Genomic DNA, 20,403 nt, shown 5'->3' with positions numbered 1-20,403 from the left:
ACAGCCACAGGAATCAGAGAAGCACGAACAGAAGTATCACTCATGCGCTGCTGAGATGGCATATCCTTACGATAAAAACATTTATTGGAGCAGGTTAAAAGTCTACGCGTTTCGAGGTCACGCGGGACCTCTTCATCAGGACAAACACTCGCTCAATCGAGCTAATAGCAACAGGAAAAATTCCTAATAATAAACTTTGGAAAGTGGCGTATAAATAGAATCCATTGAGGCATTGAGACTAAAGTGCCAAAGCTTAAGTGCAAAAAATCAGTCCTTAACGGCTCTGTAACATGGGATTACTTCCATGTGGTTATCTCTTGTCTGTATAAACCTGCCGCCCCAACGCACGTTTCGTTACTTTACTTCTTCAGGCCTCTTCAGCCATTTAGAACAGATTTTTTTGGGCTTAAGCATTTGCACTTTAGTCTCAATGGATTCTATTTAGACACCACTTTATCAACCACTGTGTCCAGAAAGTAAGAGGGACACTTCTACTCACAATATCACAAAATTCCCATCTTGCATAATACTCATGGACATATGAAGAGATCCCAAATGCAATAAGGATAAAAAATAACTTTTATTTAGTCATACATAAAACCAATTAAAAAGCAAGATTACCGTCAAGGGACACCAAACAGGAAAACACCAAATAATAAGCTGAAGTTAATGTTACGAGGGATATTCTACAGTAGCAGTAATAATGCAGACACAATAACACTGCTATGCCTATAAGATGCAGTTTGAGGCACCACAGAAATCCTAAGCAAATTTAACAATACTGAATGCTATCTGATTAACATACAGTATATCAATTAGACCTGGGACTAAAAATGCAATGGCAATAATATCCCTTAAAGATATAATTATGTAAGGCACATAGATATGACATTATCCATGTAGGGTTAATAATATATACTGCAATGAACCGATATAATATAAATATAACGTCCCTGTACCTAACAGTAAAAATGAGGGACTGATGCAAATCACAGTATCAGCGTTACCTTAAGCAAGTCAAATACTAGTCCCAGAAATAAATCCTGAATGAAGATATTACCTATAATGTAGGTGCTGTGTGTCCATTCGGCGTCCCCTCACCCCGACGCGCGTTTCACCGCCAGCTTATATATTCATAATTTTTTTTAACTACATGGGTGTGGTCCTCAAGAAAATGCCCAGAAAAAGAGTGAAAAACAACGCCCACTTGGCAAAAAAGCTTATAAATATATGTTTATAAAATCTCTTCTTTATAACCAAATGAGTGTGGTCCTCAAGAAGACACCCACAAAAAAAGTGGAACACAGTACCTACCTGGCATAAAAAGACTAGATTTATATACAAGGAAGAAGGGATCATGTCTCAGGAATGAAGAGGTGCAGGAACAAAAGAAAAACAACGCCGGATTCAGGAGAACAGCGGCATTTACACCGGGTAAAATAAAGTTACGTGTTTGTAGTAAATGGGTTCTTTTTAACTTCTGAACTTAGTTGTAGTAGACTCCAAAATACACTTTGTGAAGGAGTGAGGCCAAAATGTCCCACGGATTGCATAAAATTATTCCAGATGCTGTATTCTAATCCCATAATCTAATCATCATCACATATGGCATCACATTATGTAAGTGCAGGGCTCAGGTATTGATGTAGGTCAGGGTTGGACTTCCAAGAAATAATTGCTATTTTTGTCGTATTTTTGTAGGTCATCATCTTCTATTTTGTCTGCTCCTCTGACTCGTCCTCCATACAAAGTTTCAGAGGGCTGTTGATGAAATACATATCCTTTAATTCAGACTGATCTACACCAGCACATATTTTGCATAAATGGTAAATGTCTTTCAACCATCTCTAAAAAAAAAATAAATTCACTGGTATTTTTTTATATATATTTTCACTAAAGGAATGAACTTGGCCCATCGGTGAACCATGAATTGGAATTTGGGTGGGACATTACTGTATGTGAGAAACAGAATTTGGGTTTAGTAACGCTGTACTTAACTGTATAGCTATTTAGTACTTCTTTTTCACTGGTGGTCCACGTCATGCAATGCATATTTGTTAGAAGGGTCTCTTGACGATCAGCTGATCAAAATTTGTCTCCCTGCTTTAATTTGTGGGAAACTTAGAAGTGTTCAGTTTTGCTGCAGCACCATCACAGGTGATATCAAGCATTACTAAGTGTCCATTCACATTCAAGACAGGACAGGTCCTCCGGAATAAAAGACCCTCTTTGTAATTGTTCTCAACTTTGGCCAAGTGTTACGGATGATGAATCTTCTATTAATTCCGAATCCTCTAACAGAGTCCATACAAAATCTTGCTAAAGGGGCTCAGTTTACTTACTCTAGCTTTACAGTCTGATCCAAGTCTTGTGGTAGTCATACTATAGTTACGTTCGAGGGAATTTCCACTTTTGCACAACCATTTTTAGATCATGGGTTACATATTGGGAATTTACCCAGAAAAATAATTCTAATGTTAAACATATCAGCATCAACCTCATAAAACTGAATTTATGATCTTAAAGACCTTGAACCAAGCATACCTCAGGGAAGCAGTGCGCATAGATGGATTAAACGTTTTATTTTTTGGCCACCACAGAACCCAATCCTTGGACCATTGGGTTAGGTACCATAGAGGCAGCTATGGGGCACATGCAGACAGGTGTCCATTCCTTGTCCCATTCCTGGTGATATTGGGTGGAGAAAATACATTTAGAAAAGAGGAACCAAAAAAATGATGCAAAGGTCTGAAAATGTAACAAGAGCAGCAGCCTCTTTTTCTTACTATGAGTGATATAATTCAGAAACACATTGGGATCCCAATTTGGTGTCTGCAATTTGGTCCTTTCTCTTCGATAGTTAGTGGGAAGTGGATTGGGGATATTTGGACCTGAAGGTTTCATGACAATTGTTGGAGCTTTTGGCAAATACATCCTGAATGGTAATCTACGGATGAAATTCGACATATCTACTCAAATTCGACCCGGAAATCTGATTTGCTTAAAATAAAGTTGGGCAAATGGAATCTTCCCAGAAAGGGTTTAAAAAGGTTAGTCCTTTCTACACAACTGGTCTTCTGATTGTCTTCCAATTATTATCTTTTCTGTATTCTATTGACTTCTCTTTCTGGGCCTCCTGCACTGTCATTAATGACATACATTGTGCCATACATCAACAGAACAGGCACAATACCTGGATTAACATCAGTGATGAGCATCACGTCCCACGTGGGGCCTACTGAAGAGCAGTAGTGCTGAAGGTCTGGAAACAGAACAAGATACAAGGCCAAAAACGGAAGACAGAGGAGCCAGTTGGATGACTGGTCATGGGAGGAGAGATAAGGAAAGGGCCAAGGAGAGGTGAATACAAGATTTTTTTTTAACTCCTTCCCGGCTCTTAGACTCCATCAAAATGTCAGGCCACTGTTCTCCTGGAATTCACGCACATTGAATAACCAAAAAATGTAGATTCTGGCAAATCCAAATTGTGGGGGGAAATTAGTAACAAATTCAGTTATAAATAAATTTTCTCATCTCTAATATACACTCACTGGCCACTTTATTAGGTACACCATGCTAGTAACGGGTTGGACCCCCTTTTGCCTTCAGAACTGCCTCAATTCTTCGTGGCATAGATTCAACAAGGTGCTGGAAGCATTCCTCAGAGATTTTGGTCCATATTGACATGATGGCATCACACAGTTGCCGCAGATTTGTCGGCTGCACATCCCAAAGATGCTCCATACAAGGCAGGATGGATCCATGCTTTCATGTTGTTTACGCCAAATTCTGACCCTACCATCCGAATGTCGCAGCAGAAATCGAGACTCATCAGACCAAGCAACGTTTTTCCAATCTTCTACTGTCCAATTTCGATGAGCTTGTACAAATTGTAGCCTCAGTTTCCTGTTCTTAGCTGAAAGGAGTGGTACCCGGTGTGGTCTTCTGCTGCTGTAGCCCATCTGCCTCAAAGTTCGACGCACTGTGCGTTCAGAGATGCTCTTAGGCCTACCTTGGTTGTAACGGGTGGCGATTTGAGTCACTGTTGCCTTTCTATCAGCTCGAACCAGTCTGCCCATTCTCCTCTGACCTCTGGCATCAACAAGGCATTTCCGCCCACAGAACTGCCGCTCACTGGATTTTTTTTCTTTTTCGGACCATTCTCTGTAAACCCTAGAGATGGTTGTGCGTGAAAATCCCAGTAGATCAGCAGTTTCTGAAATACTCAGACCAGCCCTTCTGGCACCAACAACCATGCCACGTTCAAAGGCACTCAAATCACCTTTCTTCCCCATACTGATGCTCGGTTTGAACTGCAGGAGATTGTCTTGACCATGTCTACATGCCTAAATGCACTGAGTTGCCGCCATGTGATTGGCTGATTAGAAATTAAGTGTTAACAAGAAGTTGGACAGGTGTACCTAATAAAGTGGCCGGTGAGTGTATAACTTTAGTGGGCACACCATATGTGCGACCTGGGTAGCTGCGCGGAGACTCTCCAAACTTTAGTGACCAACTTCCTAAGGTCTACAAGACTACATGGCAATGAATACTCAAATCTTTACCGTGGTTCGCAAGTAATGGTATAATGGTGCACCAGTCAGGGGTTTTATAGAGAGCCACTGTCACTAAATGTTGGAGCAATGTACTCCTGCGCCGTTCCTATACGAGAATCCTCTACTATCCTTCAATTTTATACACCATCCTTAACAGATGAGAGGTGGCAAATTTGTTCCTCACAATCCATATCCACCTTCAGAAAAACACAGGACTTTCAGCACCACGGTACGAATTCCAAGTTTAACATACTATTTGATATTATTTTCCTTCCAATTGCAATAAAGTTTTACTCAAGAAATTGTGTAACATCTTGTATATAAAACAGTTGGCCTTATGTAATGGACAAATCTGTTGCAACCACAAACCGTCCTTACAGACACCGAGACCTTAACACATTGGTGACACAGTCAAGCAATGGTTACAGGTTTTTGATATCCCATGACTCACACAGTCGCACGTCTCTGTAAATTGAGGTCACTTAAAAACAAGTGTTCATTAACTTTGACTTGGTGTGATGCAGTCAATGATTCACACAGAGATTAGAAGGATGAAAATAAAATCCAATTACATATTTCCCAGAAGGCCTATCAGTAGTCAAGTCATTTTGTTTGTGCTTAGCCTATAGTTTCTATACCACATTTATCTTAAGTCTTTAAAGCTACCCCAACTGGGGGCAGAAATTGCAAAAGGGGTTTGTCCAATTTCTGATGATATTTTCAATAGTCTAAGTTAAGGGATCCAGTGTCTAGACCATGGTCTCTGATGTTTGAAGAACGTATTGCCACAGGTTACTGGCAATCATGTATGGTAGGAAAGGTTCTCTTTGTCGATGGCCAATGGTTATGTATAGTCTGTTGAGATTAATGGGTGGTACATGAACAAAGGGTATATATTGGTAAACATTTCATGAAGTCCGCGTGTATAACATTGTGTTAAGGTTATGTCCAAGCTCTCTAGTTAACAGTTGGGGTGCTTCAACCTCGAATGAATCAGTCAAAATTGTGGATATTCTTGGAGTACTTGTAGGTCGGACACTATGCTTGTTACCCAATAAAATGGTAAATGGTAAAATGGTAAACCCAATAAATGATCCACTGTGGAAGACAAGTCCATAATGGCTCTAGGGTAGAGGAGAGCTGAGATAGGGGATAGTAAGATGTCTATTCTTTTCTTCTTTTTTCATTAGTTCGCTTGCTTTTTCATACCACCAGCTGCAAACCACAGTCTACATTTTACTACTTTTTCCCATTTCTATAAAACACTTCCTTTGAAGAGTACCATGATTTGCTATGGGTCTGCCAAGACATAAACTGCTCTAATATCTAGAAAAACTGTATATCAACCCATTTACGAAACCATGAAGGTGTCCATGCTTGTTGGCCTCCATAAAAAAAGATAAAACTAGGAACCAACTAAACAGGCGGCACTCGACAGGTGGTATTTGTATACTCATGTTGGAAGATCATAGCAGTATCCATGACTTATAGTGGGGATCTATAAAAGAGAACTCCCTGACTATAATGTCTTAATAGGACAAAAAGAAAGGGGTTTTCTTAAGGGTCATAGTTCAGATCATTTTTGTAGTAAAAGCTTTTTTTCATTCAGTTGTTTTCTTCTCGGTTTGCAGCCATAAGGTGCCTATACACATTAGACAAAAGTTGGTTGGGATTGACCCATCATTTAATGTGCATGGCGACCTGGACTTCCATCCGACAGATGATGTTGGGGGAGAGAAGGATCCATATTAAATTCAGGCGGTGATCATTTTGCTTAATTCAGGGATAAGCTGCTGCCAGAAGAGCTTGGCAGTGGCTCGCTGAAGACAACAGGAGAGCTCAGTAGAGTCGAGCATTCCCATGTATGGTGGGGACACTAACGATAGTTGTAATGTTCAGTAATCTTTCCTTTAGCCTAGACCTATGTAATTCGTATTGCCAGCTATGGAGTTTAATGCTTCTCTGCAGACTACGGATCTGAAATAGTTACATGGGCAAAAAAAGGCATAAAACAGAAGGAACAATAAAGTTATGTAACAACATATGCCACCCAGTATACAAAGGTCGTTTGAAGACTAAAATAAAACAACAACAGACGTGATTATCTCTTTTTATATCTGTATTTCCTGTAGAGAAACCAGAGATCCAGGATTACATTTCATTGATCTAATATGCTGTAATATTCTATTTTACTTTTTACTTTTCAATTTTCAATCGTAGCAATTTAATTCCCATTGTTTTGCTGGGCAACAAGCTTTAGCCCATGAAATATAATCAGGTATGGTAAAATTATGTATTGTATGCTATGTTTGCGTAACAGCTCACAGCATAGTATCCAGTGTCAAATTTCCCTATCTATATTGCCAATTTACATTCCGTCGTGTTGGGTAACAGAAGTCTTTTCCATGGCTTTTGGGCTAATTTCCCACCTTCTGACACCCAACGTGACATTCTGTAAGTCTGACTCTTACCAACAAGTTAAGTAACCAAGGCAGATCTCAGTTTTTCTGGTATTCTTGCACTTCGGGAACATTTAGTTGGTGATAAATTACCCATCAATTAAGAAGTTTTTTAAGTGGTGGTGGCTGGTGGTAGGTTGTTTGCAAGCGTTGAACACAGAACATTAATTTTCATGTCATAAAGGCACTAATGTACTGAGGAGTACCTAGTCTACTTCTAAAACATAAAGGGAATCTGTCAGTAGGATCAACCCTCCTAAGCCGTCTACATGGGCATGTAGGTCATAGGAAGCTGAATAAAATGATAACTTGATATCTGTGATCCGATGTTTTATTCCAGAGAAATACAATTTTTTCTTAATATGTGTATAAGCTGTTAAGATCTCTGGGCCGGACATAGATCTCCTTGAGAATTGGCCTCCAGAGGCTATTTTAAATGAAAGGACATGAACTATGTAATGACTGACAATCTGCTCTCCTGATGCCCATGTTTCACACTGGTAACTCCCTCCATCATTTAAAATAAGGTCTGGAGGCAGATTCTCAGGGAGATCTGTGTCAGGCACATAGATCTAAACTGCAAATTTATATGTTAAAAAAAATGTTGATTTGTCTGGAATAAGACATTGGATCGCATTTTTTTTATGAATTACATTCCCATACAGACAGCTTAGGAGGGTTGATCCTACTCACAGATTGCCTTTAAGGCACTTCTCGAATTACCACTCTGTCGGTCATCATCTACTCCCTGGTGATATTCTTCAGACTTTTCTACTCAACACCACAATAGCACCTCTCACATATGAGTCCCCCAAAAGCACTTTAGTTGACCTACCATAGAGCACTTCCATTGGCTTCTTGTTACACTTTTCCTAGGTCTCCAGCCCACCATCTTTCTCACGATGGACACATTCACTACAGCCTCCAGGCCAGCAACATTCATGATGGTCAAGCTCAAACCTACCAGATCCTTAGTCCTCTAGGCATCAGACACATTTGCCTCCTTTCCTTGGCACCAAAGTCATTCTATTATTTAACATCTCTATGCCCTTATATCAACACCTTGGTGGCACAATTCTCCGACAACACCCGAACCAATGTTGTCACCTCAACCTGAAGACAGGACATGGCCTAAAGCTCTGCTTATTTTGTAAATGATTTTGTGAATTTCTGCTGATGTTTTAAATAGAAGTGATAGAGTACAACATTTTGCCACTTAGTTACTAGCAAGCAGGAACATCTGGCTTGATTTGGCCCTGAGCATGTTTCTCTGGGAATATCTCTTGGATAGTAAAATATTAACAATTTAAGTTCTAGAACTGTAGGCGAAACTGCGCACAATCTCCAGCTATCTCTGCCAGATCTTCCTCTATCGATCCAAGCATTAGGTACCTGAGCCATCATATAGAACTGGGGCTCGGCAGCAGACCAGCTGCTAAAACTTTGTCTGGAGGACACTTGGCCAAGAGGGTCAGTGTGTCACTAGCTCAGAGAAGCTTTCATTGGAGGCCATTTGGCCAATATCTCAGTATTTCGGTAGTTACGGCCTACAATACACGTTGGGGTGTTTCCAATTAGATTTGGGTACACTGGTCATTTTGTAGATGGTGTGAAAGGTTTAGTTCAATGCAGGTAATCTTCAACTCCTACTCTGTGTACTTTTCGACAGATGAACTCAGGGTTACTGCAGGTTCCTGGCAGGTTCTACAAGACATCTGCTAGAATCATGGCTTCTTCAAATATGTCTTATGGCCAAAGATACTACAGCTGTCCATACAAATGGTGTAATATAAAGCCGAGGTGATGACTGAATATCCAGCTACTTTATAGGGATCAGTCAATGTAATATTGGATGACAGTGTAGACAATGGGTCATGTATTTGGAGTAGTTCCATATTTTCTAGTAAAGATGCTGTCCCTGATTGATTACTGCATTCACGCATGTTATTTATCTAGTTTTCAGTATTTTTAACCTGTTTTTATATTTACACCTGTTTTATATTTAAATTCTCCTTTTAAGTTGCACTTTTTTTTTTAATCTATTTCATTTACGTGTGCCCCTATTTTTTTTCAATTTTTTTTTAATGTTCCTCATTGTGAGCATGGTTTTTGCTGGCCCTCGATTCATGAATCTTTATGCATTACTTTTTAAAAAGCTATCAAACTTTTGTGCTAATGTACTCTGCTTTCCCCACTATGTTGCTTACCCCATGTGCAGGGCATTGCTATAGCTTTGGTATCCATGGTTATGACCACTCATATAGTGACAGTTAGCTGTTAAAGGTCGTAACCATGGATATCTAAGCTACTGCAATGCCCTACACATGGGGAAAGAGACATAGTGAATCAGAAGAACTAAACTAAATTTCTAACTGGAGGTATTTGCTAATATTATTATTATTACACCTACTGCATATTGAGATAGGATATAAAGGTCCCCATGCTACCAAATTCTAAAGTTTATAAATTTGTCCTTCTAGGAAACTCAACCTACCGAGATCAAGGGGGCATCTCAGATATCCTTACAGCTGCTGCTGATGACTATGTCATAATAATAATAATAATAATAATAATAATATAGCACAATTGTTAGATAACTTGATGTACTTAGCTGTTATCTGGTCACTGTATGTTGGTATTATTTGAGCACTGTATTGGCAGGATTCGCAAAAATAAACCTTCACACAGCTCCATCTACAATTATTTAATATTTCAGTGGTTAAAATTGTTTTTTACATTTTTCTGAGACTCGTAACTCTTTTTTTTTTAAAGTTACGGGTCTCAGAAAAATGTAAAAAAAAAAATTTTGACCACTGAAATATAAAAAAAACTGTACGAGTTTGGTATCGCTGTCATCGTGCTGATCTGAAGAATCATGTACCAAACCTTTTTTTTTTGTTACTGCACAATGAACTAAGTAAAAGCAAAATTTGAAAAAAACAATGGTATCATTGCAATTTTCACCACTTCACCACACTTGAATTTTTTTCAATTTTTTTGAAACTTTATAAAGTAAAAAAAAAAGCTGTAAAACTAGGTGGACACGAAGTTTAAAAAAAAGTTATGGCTCTTGGAAGAAAAGGAAGAATAAAACGAATGCACAAAAATGAACATTTTGGGGTAGAATTATTTTAACTTGTGGGTCTAATGAACCAGCTCTATATCCATTTTTTTTTTTCAGGATTAGGCAATATGAGATAGAAGTTAAAGGCAAATCACTGTCCAAACCAAGCACTATGTACAAACAGATCACTGCACCTTCCCACCTATTTGTTTTCAGGCATTAATTTTTTTTTTTTAAACCCCACCTCCAGTTCCTTGGTGTCAATATAGCTTTTTATGTGTCCATGTTTAATGGCCCTTTACCAGTGTCAGGTAATAAGATCTGCGATGTAAAGCTCAGCTGACAGGACCATAAATGCCTGCATGTCTCCTGAACCTGAAGGAAACCAGAGATGGACTGGATTGTATGAGAACTGAACTGAAGTTCCAGATGTCTATAGGCTGCGGGTAAGGCACTGATCCTCACTTAGTGACATTTTACTGTCTTACCTGAAAGAGATTGTAGATAAGGTGAAAAGACAGCACAAGTGCCAGACTATAGTATACAGTAAAATGGCGGGGAAAAGATTCTTAGGATTGTCTTGCAGTCCAAACAGGCTGCCGATCACCCAATGAATGAGCAAAATGCTCATCCCTTGGGTGAAATTACCTTTTCCACAAAAGATCATGGTTCTCGGCAGCACCATTGCACCGTCCTGTGTAAACACAACTTTGTGTTGCTGAGAATAATGGCAATCTGTGTGCATGGAATTACTGATACTATTATTGAACGTTCAGTGCACATCATTGAGCGCCAACTGCTTGTGTAAACAGGCTAATAAACCACCACTGATCGGAAAGTATATGCCTATTGGTAAACAAACCTTTAGCTGGATCTGGATCAACATAAAACATTTATAAAAGGTTCTTCTAGAAATCTTGGACCTTCTTCAGCATCCTTAGTTATCGGCTCATGTGGGTCTTCCTTTTCTTGGTTACAGCCTTATGGAGCCCATACACCTTAGATAGCTATTGGCTGACAACTGTCTTTCCCAAATGCCCCCATGCACTTGGATAAGAGATAATGTATTCTCTATGGTGAGAGTGGTGTACCAAGCTTCCAGATTTTTCTGGAAGCTGCCCAATCTGGAAGCTGCCTGTAGAACAAAAGGATTGGGCGCTTGAATTAAAACTTCCCAAACCTTATCTCCCCCTGACATCATCTGTTGGTGGAGAATCGTGAGGATTAAGCCTCTCATACCCATTAGACTAAAGTTGACTGAACTTGCCGATATCGACGGGTTCGGTCAACAGTCCAATGTGTACAGGCTCAGATGACAGCTTTTGTTCTCTAGAAATAGACCACCAGAGAGGTCTCTCTCTTACAGAACACAGGAGCACTCGACATGGTATGGCAGAGTCAGTCGAGATAACTGCCAGCCGTACAATCCGATGAGCCGTCGTTCAGTCGACAGCTGTTTGTTGGGGGGCTTTAGATCGTCAGTCCAGTTATCTGGTTTGGACAACTATTGTCTAATTTTTATGGTGGCCGTAACCCAAAATTGATAAAGGTACAAGACTATGGATGTAACATATACCAGAATGCCAAATATGGAAGATAAGGAGAGAGGGTTGAAGAAGAAAGAGTCTGCGTGTACTTGTGAGTCCTCCATAGCCTTCAATATGGACGGTTGCCTTTTTTTGGTGTAAGTAGTAGACTTTAAGGGATGGTATGGCCACACTAATAACTGCAGAAGCACCATGCATAGAGAGAAAATAACAAATTGATGTATACTCATCTGCTGTCACCCCCATGGATCCAGAACCTGGTGCTCTTGTGGTCTGCGCCAAACTGGAAGCCATGTCATGAACCCTCTACTATCCCACCACTACTGTGACCTGTGATTGCAGCGTTCATAGAACTACAACCTCTTGTCATCAGAAAAAAATAATCTACTGACGAGCTCTTCCTAGCTACTAGATCACAGTACGTCAGTAGTCTTCCGAACGGTAACACCGTGGCTTCCATCTGGAACAGACCACCGAATCGGCCTGTACTAGATCCACAAGAGTGACCACAGGTGAGTATTGCTTAATTTGTTATTTTGATCCCATGCTTGGCTCCCCTAGAGTTTTTATTAGGACTGGAAATTCTCTGTTTGATTTAATCATAAGATCAATTCTTGTTTATATTCTTAAGTGTTTATTGGGTTATTGCCATCTTTAAATTACAAGGAAGCGCATAGAAAAAAAGAGAAGGATTGGACACAATCCCTTGTGCAAGAAGGGAAGTGCAAGTATGTAATAATCAAACAGTCATCTAAGCGTTACATAAAAGGTGGAATAATAAAATAAAAGACGTGTTAATCAATAAAGGCTAAGAGTATATATAATGTACTTATGTAATGTATACTTTTTAATTTGTTTTTGATGGAGTAGGAAACAACAACAATTCTTCCATTTTTGGTCTTTTACAATGTTCGCGTGTGATCTAAATGTCATGAATTCTGCATTAATACTACTGATGAGCGAACCCATTGATGTTGAGGTCATTTACAAAAAAAAAAAATTGTTTCGGTTACCAAAATGGCATCTGAACCTGAACCTGGACCCCATTTAGACGAATGGGAGGCCCGAACATCCATTGTTTCCCACGCTGTCATCTGCGTGACAGCGTTGGAAACATCCGAAGTTCGGGCTGCCGAACCCGAACAGTAACACAGACTTCATGGATAAATCCGTGTTTGAGGTCCGTGCACAGACACTGGTACATGTTTGATATGGACCCCAAATTTTACTGTTCAGGCTCTCCCATTACTAATTAATACCAAATGTATCGAATTTAATTTTTTTAAATAATTTGTTTCTGTGTCTCAGCCTTCCAATATCTAGATCATTTTTTTTTCCGCCACTGGAGTTGTTTGTGAGCTTGTTTTATTTCTGCAGGATGATTTGTGATCTTTATTATCATTTTGGGCGCATATTATTTGTTTGATCACCACCTTTTTATTCTGTTGAACGTATAAACTTAAACTTTATCACACTGGATGAGATCAATAATATATTTATTTTATCACACAGGTCCATGCCAATATAGCAATACAATTACGGTATATATACTTTTTCATTTTTTCTGACAAATAAAGGAATTTTTTCAAGAATGTTATTTTAGAGTTTGTTTACATTTTTTTTTTTAATTTTTCACACCTTGTTTTGACTAAATGGCCATAATCATCTAATCTCCTGATGTCTAAGATAACATTAATAATACACGTGTATTGCAAGTGATGGTGTGGGCTCCGCTTCTGTCTGAGTGCACAATATTAGTACACCAGCTTGTTGGAGCAGCGCAGGATATTAAGAGGTTAAATAGACATATTTTGAAATTTCCTAATTCAAGATACAGGATGAGGTATCTGCCCTCGAGGTCTTCGTGACCTGAATAAAGTATTGCGCAGGCCAGTAAGTACTTGTATTGATTTAGAAATGAGCTGTATGAGGAACTCTTGAGAATTGGGCATGTAAGAATTTGGGGTATGATGTAGAAAGTCAAGACGGTGCTTTCTCGTAAGAAAAGAAAAATCATGTTGGAAATAGGGAGGAAAATATTGTGAGAAATGGTACAACATCTTATTAGATGAGGATGTTGAAAGGTAATTGATGTTTCGCCATGAGTGCATAATCTGGGGAGTTATCAATCCAAGTACCTGTATATATGGTATATGTAATAACGAATACAGTAACTTGAAAGTAGTTATCCATATTAGAAACTTAACAAATAAAGCATAACAAAAAAACGATACGGTCGCCAACATCAAGGAGTTTACTGCTATTCCCTAAAAGAAACCCTACCGTTTTGTTAGTTTGCAACATTTTCTGCCTAATCCTGAAACAGTCAGTCTTGTCGAAAGAATAGAATTCATGGTATAATGTCCTGTTCTTCAGTCCCATCTTCAGATTGTAGCCAAGAGCGTAGGGCTTAACAATCTATTTTATCTAACTGCAGATATGGAAAAGGGGGGAGGCCCCTGCTGCAGCCAGTTATCCTACAATTAGACAAATGTTTGTGAGATCAAGAAAGGGGACGTGGTTGAACTTCTGAGACACATAAAAAGTTCTTGACATGCTTCTCAATTTTTATTAAAATAAGAGATGAAATAGGATTTAAATTAAAGTGAAATTGAAGAAGGATTTGTCGGACTATTATTTTTGTATTTGAAGGGTTGACCCCCCCACTTTAATACATAAAATTAATGGACTTCCCGGTGGTGTAAGAAATAAAAAAAGCTATACTCTCCTCCTAGCCTGATATTGCTCCTCCGTCCTTGGTACTGAGTCTGGAGACAGGTGGGCGACACAGAAAAAGTACCTCTGACAGATGAGGCAGTATGAAGTCTCACTTCACGGTTTAGCAAAAAAAAAAAAGTGGAGATGGACAAAACATGGCATCCCAAGTGGCCGAGTATGTTAATATAGTTGTGTAGTGACTTGAGCTGCAGTCTTTGGCCACCAGACCAGAGCATAGTAATCTTCCTATTGCCAGTTACATCCTTGGTACCTCTTCTGATTAATAGGCCCCGCTATGTCATACATACATCACTCCGCATCGTACTGACTTCATGGGGTCTACCAATCAGAAGAGGGGCTGGGATACCACAGGAGGATCCCAGTTTTCTGGCCCACCGGGACACTGAATTCTAATGTGGCCCCTAGACTAGGGATCTGCGAATCATTTTGCTCAACTCTACCGTTGATTGGAAAACAATCATTGGGGTGAGTGGGTTTAGGAGAAAATAAGGAGGAAAAGGGGAAAGGAGGAAGGAAAAGTTCATTTCAGAATCTATAATTTATGGTGACACCTACAATTTATTTTTCATTTTATAGCAATCACAAATTGACAGTAATGGAAATTTTTTAAGACAAGTTGCAAGGTTTTGCCATAAGAAAACATTGAAATGTGGCACCATCTGGGATTTGTGGGCAGCGGCAGCCTTGTGACGCTAGGTAGCCACGGCCTTGTTTTTCTTAAATAAATTCATATTTTTGCAATTACATTGTGTTTTTTTCTTCTTTCAGGACTAATCCAGAGCTGACCATGGACATCACCCACTCTGACACATCCAGCCAACCATTGGTGGGTGGAGATATTCAAACTGAAGTTAGGCCAGACAGACCAAGGGTGATATCAAAAAGTGGCCACAGCAATGTGAAAATTGACAAAGTGGATGGAGTCTTTTTTCTTTACCTTCAAGACTTATGGACGACTGTGATTGACATGAAATGGAGGTATAAACTCACTTTGTTTGCCGCAACCTTTTTTTTGACATGGTGTTTTTTTGGAGTCATTTATTTCATCATTGCCATCGTCCATGGAGATGTCCGTGCAGACCCAACTTCCAACCACACTCCTTGTGTAATGAACGTAGACTCCTTCACTGGTGCATTTTTGTTTTCTCTGGAATCACAGACCACAATTGGCTATGGGTTTCGGTTTATAACTGAGGAATGCCCAGTGGCTATAATCTTGCTCGTAGCACAGTTGGTCCTAACCACATTGATTGAAATATTTATCACTGGTACTTTCCTTGCCAAAATTGCCAGACCAAAAAAGCGTGCTGAGACTATAAAATTTAGCAATAAAGCAGTTGTTACAAAACATGATGGAAAAATGTGTTTGGTGGTACAGGTGGCAAACATGAGGAAGAGTCTTTTAATACAATGTCAACTCTATGGAAAGCTTCTTCATTCATATGAAACCAAAGAAGGGGAGAAGATCCTACTCAAACAAGCCAACATGAGTTTCCATGTGGACTCTTCATCTGAAAGTCCCTTCTTAATCTTGCCATTAACCTTCTACCACGTCCTTGATGAAAATAGCCCATTAAGGGATCTCACTGCTGAAAACATAAAGATGAAAGAATTTGAACTTGTCGTTCTTCTCAATGCCACCGTGGAATCTACCAGTGTGGTCTGCCAAACTCGAACATCTTACCTTCCAGATGAGATCCACTGGGGTTATGAATTTGTTCCCGTTGTCTCTTTGTCTCAACAAGGGAAATATGTTGCTGATTTTAGTAATTTTGATAAAATAAGGAAGAGTGTGGAGATAAAAAAAATAGTCTTTTCAAATTTTGAGAAGCAAAGGTTGGAAGAGGAATTAAGGAAGCAAGAAGAGAGGGAAAGAGAACATTATAATGGGGTGTCAATGCAAAGTGATGTTTGACACGTCTAGACGTTGGATTTCACCTGACTATGGAGGATGGGTTTTTATCATTATTGTGCGTCCAGACTAGTGACTCATCTCTGGAATTGTTTTTAATTATTTTATTGAACTTTTTTTAATTCGAAATTTTGGAGAAGAGATCAATTTGTAGACTTGAAGACCTACTAAGGTCTCATGCCATATTATGGATCCATGTTGTATGGTACCCATGGATATCCAATGGTGTAAAGTTTTTTGTTTTGTTTTTATAATTTCTTATGGAATTCTTGAGAAAAAACATTGTGGTATTTTCCACTACATGCAATATTATGGATATATTGTAGGGTGTTGGATGGAGACATGATGCAACACAATGCTTGTCTATGGCGCTGTAATGCTGAACGATAGATATTCTCCGAGACACCATACAAAGCCTGGGATTGGTTGCATTTGGATAAGCTTAGTCCTTATGGACATACATGAATTACAGATTTGTATTGTATTGATCCATAATACAAAAAACATGGGTCTATGAGGCTAATTTCATACACACAGAACTTGTTTTTCTTCTGTGTTGGTTTTTCCACCATTCTGTGGTGCCTACAGAGTTTTATTTTTGGATTCCTTGTAAATAGGAAACTGTGAAATATTCCATGAAATAAGTTATTATCAAGTATTCTCTTATACAAATAATGTATACTATCATTTGGTGGCACTGTACACAACATTAGGTGCCTTCGACTTTGCAATAAGTAACCGTGAGGACTCCATGTTCTACAACTCAAGGTCTAGGGTTACTGATCTTGACTTTGTCATGTACATAAGACCAAAGATCAAATTAAAAATCTAAAATACTAAACAATGTTGATTTTCAAACTAATACAAAAGGATTAACCTATAATCTGTCTCGTTTCATAAAGGTTTTGATGGACCTATAAGGCCCTCATCTCATCTGAGATGAATCATCTCGCTATGTACTAGGTTCTCAGCCTGTGGAATAAGTACTCAAGGAGGTATCCACTTTCTTTTTGAGGGGTTCTTGCCCTTTCGCAATTCTGTAATGTTAACAGCATAGTAGTTGGGATACTTGGCTTACAAAAACAGCAAAAAAAAACCCCCAAACATCTCTCTCTATTGTGTTATTGTCAATTTTAGGTATGAATTGTATATAATAATTTAAGCAATGACTTGTATTATAACAATGGAGAGCAATTTTTATATATAATATGAATAAACATCTGCCAAACCACTGAGGAACACAAAAATTTCTGTTTATAAAAAATAACAACATACTAAAAAAAAATAAAAAAATTATATATATATACCGTATATATATATATATATATCAAAGTTCCAAATGCTTGTGGGGAGGAATGCTAATATAAAACCTGAAAAATGTTGAAATATTCTTTGTGCAATAAATATTTTACTATGAATGGTATTGTATGTTTATGTATATCAGATATATCACCCCCCAAGTCGTCCCCTAAGTACACAGATCGTGTACGCCAAACATTGTCTCTTGTCACTGCACCTTCTCCCACTTCTTTTTTCTCCCTTAATTCATGAAAGGAAAAAGCATAACATTATTAGTTACGTCACATTTTTTTTTAATTGTATTCATCCTTTTTTTTTACATTTTGATGCTTTCTCTAGCTCACTTACCTGCTTTACTGTTTAGACTGGGACAGAGTAAACAGGGTCATCTCATTTTTTATGAGACGTTTGTTAAGTTAATGACAGCTCTGAAAGTCTAGATAAGGCGGAATGGTAACATTGTACACTATATACACATAGATTAGGTTTTGTATGCATATCCCCTGATTTCCAGGGAAGAACACCATACTTCATGTCTCCCTGAAAACTGAACCTATGTGATTTTGTGATCAATTGAATCCCAGTATTTTCACCTGCCATAAACCGCACAAAATTCCGCTATGTAGTCTGTGGCGGGCTCAGGAACTGAGCCTGCACCATACTCGGCGGCATCTTGCTTCCTTCGATCACTTCTGTTTAACCATTTAATTGCTGGTAACACGAAAGCTACTTTTTTTTGAGTTGTTGCCCTCACTGCAAAAAATGCAGTAAAACTCAATCAGAATGGCGTATATATAAATAAAAATAAAGTAAAAAATACTTTTCCTCAGAAAATGGCGAGACAACCCAATTCTTTTTTTTTTTTTTTTCCAACCACTAAAATATTAGTTTGGTATCACCATAGTCATACTGACCTGAAGAATCCCGCTGCCAGGTCATTAATATTTCATACTGAATGCAGTAAAAATCAACCAACCTCAAAAAACAATGAAAGAATTGCTATTTTCGCACAGCACATGGATTTTTTTCCCATTTTTTAATAGATTACAAAAAGTGAATGGCGTCATTCAAAACTTAAAACTCATACCATAAAAAAATGACGCCCTCATATGGATATAGTGATGGACAAATAAAAACAGTTATGGCTCCTAAAAGAAAGGGAGGGGAAAAAATGGAAAACACAAAAATTAAAAATGGCCCAATGTTTAAGGGGTTAAAGTTCATATATTGTAGCAACAGGTACTGAAATGGTAGTCACTCAGATGGAAGATAAGTGGTTGCTAGGCAACTGGAAGTAAACTTCCTGTAGAAGACTCTAAGGGAAGTAAACTGATTTAAACTTTTGAAGAAAAGAGTTGATAAAGCTGCATGGTGCGAAAAAAATAAGTTTAGGAGTGGCATACCCCATAATTTTGTGTTAGGCATGGTTTACGGGTGGTAAATTATGGGGCCCATAAACATTAGATAAAAGTTGTCTGAAATGGCAAATTTCGACCATAACGATTGATTGTCTGCTGTGTCGGTGAAATAAAGGAATGTTAGATTTGACTAATGAACGTGGACATTTTGGATTTTTTTTATAAGCACGGGCTGCATTATTGGCTGAAAAAAAATCCCATATTGGCCGATGCTGTCTGAAATGCATTTTGGGCAATCGAGACAAGGCTGAGGTCTTTCCTCAGCCATAACCATTAGTTATTTTACTAAGTAGCCCCCATTGGAAGGAATGGAGTAATTTTGTGATCCCAAAAATGGATCGGTTCAATTCAATAATAAAATATATGATATTGCTTGCTCATCAGTGTTATCGGCAAGGTGGTTGCTCGTAGTTGGCTGTCTCGCGAAGGAGTCCAAACCGGACCAAATAGGCCTTTGAAATGAAAACACATTTTTCTCTGTGCTCCGGCAATATTGAGTTACAACAACAAGAATAATAATGATATTAATAACAATAATTAGAACAAATAACAATAATAATAAAAAGAATAAAGACGCTAAACTTCTTAACAACAAATCAGAATCCACAAGTTACGGTATATTTGGATAAAAATGTAAAAAAAAGAAATGATTGATTGCTCCGGGGAACTGTGCCCTTTTGATAACACCGAGCTGTTTGAGCAGAGGGACAAGAAGTGCTGTCAGAGGGATAAGAGTCTTCAATTCATTTCCTATTTTTTTTTTCAAAATGATAAAATACACTAAAGGACTCCGTATAATTTCTGCTCGATGTGAAATACTGTTGTGATCAGTAGGAAATCTGATCGGCTGCTAATGTTTAAGAATTTGCTCTTAAATCTCTGTAAATATATTTTTTATAAATGATACATTAAATTCACCTTATTTCTTATATCATGTTGGTATATTGCTGTAAAAAGGTGGCGGACTAATAATGAATGTAAAGTCTAAAATTGAATATTTTTTTTTTCGATGTCAATGTATTATTGCAAAATGTGTAAGTTCTGCACTGATCAAATAATAAATGTTAAATTTGAAATATTTAATATCTTGGAGAAAAGTCTATCGTTTGTAATTAATTACATTCTAACATCTACAAATGATATTTAGGAATCGGGAGCTTAACTTTTTCTACTTTCCTTTCAGCTTAGGAATTAATGTCTGCCAGTGGCGTAGCACTGGTGCCGCAGCACCGAATAGCCGGGGCAGTGCACATGTCCTGGTCTTCTGGTGACCCAAATCAGGTAGAATCTTGGGTAGAGGCCACCATTCCACCATTCCCCATTTTATATGCCAATGTCATCCTTCGGCCCACAACCAACTAGACGTCAGCGTCCCGGTGCAGGAAGCGCAATGATAACCCTGCCATGAG

At 38.4% G+C, this 20,403-nt stretch overlaps 1 protein-coding gene across 2 annotated transcripts in view; it reads left to right on the top strand.

Annotated features, from left to right (window-relative positions):
- KCNJ15 (potassium inwardly rectifying channel subfamily J member 15) overlaps positions 1–20,077 on the top strand; it is a 62,923-nt gene extending 42,846 nt beyond the window's left edge. For both annotated transcript variants that reach the window (XM_077278933.1, XM_077278934.1), the window contains exon 2: positions 15,134–20,077. In XM_077278933.1, coding sequence (XP_077135048.1) covers positions 15,134–16,280 — 1,147 coding nt within the window. In that variant the 3' untranslated portion in view covers positions 16,281–20,077. The remainder of the gene's footprint in view (positions 1–15,133) is intronic.
- Positions 20,078–20,403: the final 326 nt, after the last annotated feature.

Source organism: Ranitomeya variabilis (genome assembly GCF_051348905.1).
Source record: "Ranitomeya variabilis isolate aRanVar5 chromosome 1 unlocalized genomic scaffold, aRanVar5.hap1 SUPER_1_unloc_1, whole genome shotgun sequence".
In the NCBI taxonomy this organism is placed as follows: Eukaryota; Metazoa; Chordata; class Amphibia; order Anura; family Dendrobatidae; genus Ranitomeya; species Ranitomeya variabilis.
Note: the sequence above shows the minus strand (reverse complement) of the source record. Positions and strands in the feature narration are given on the sequence as shown.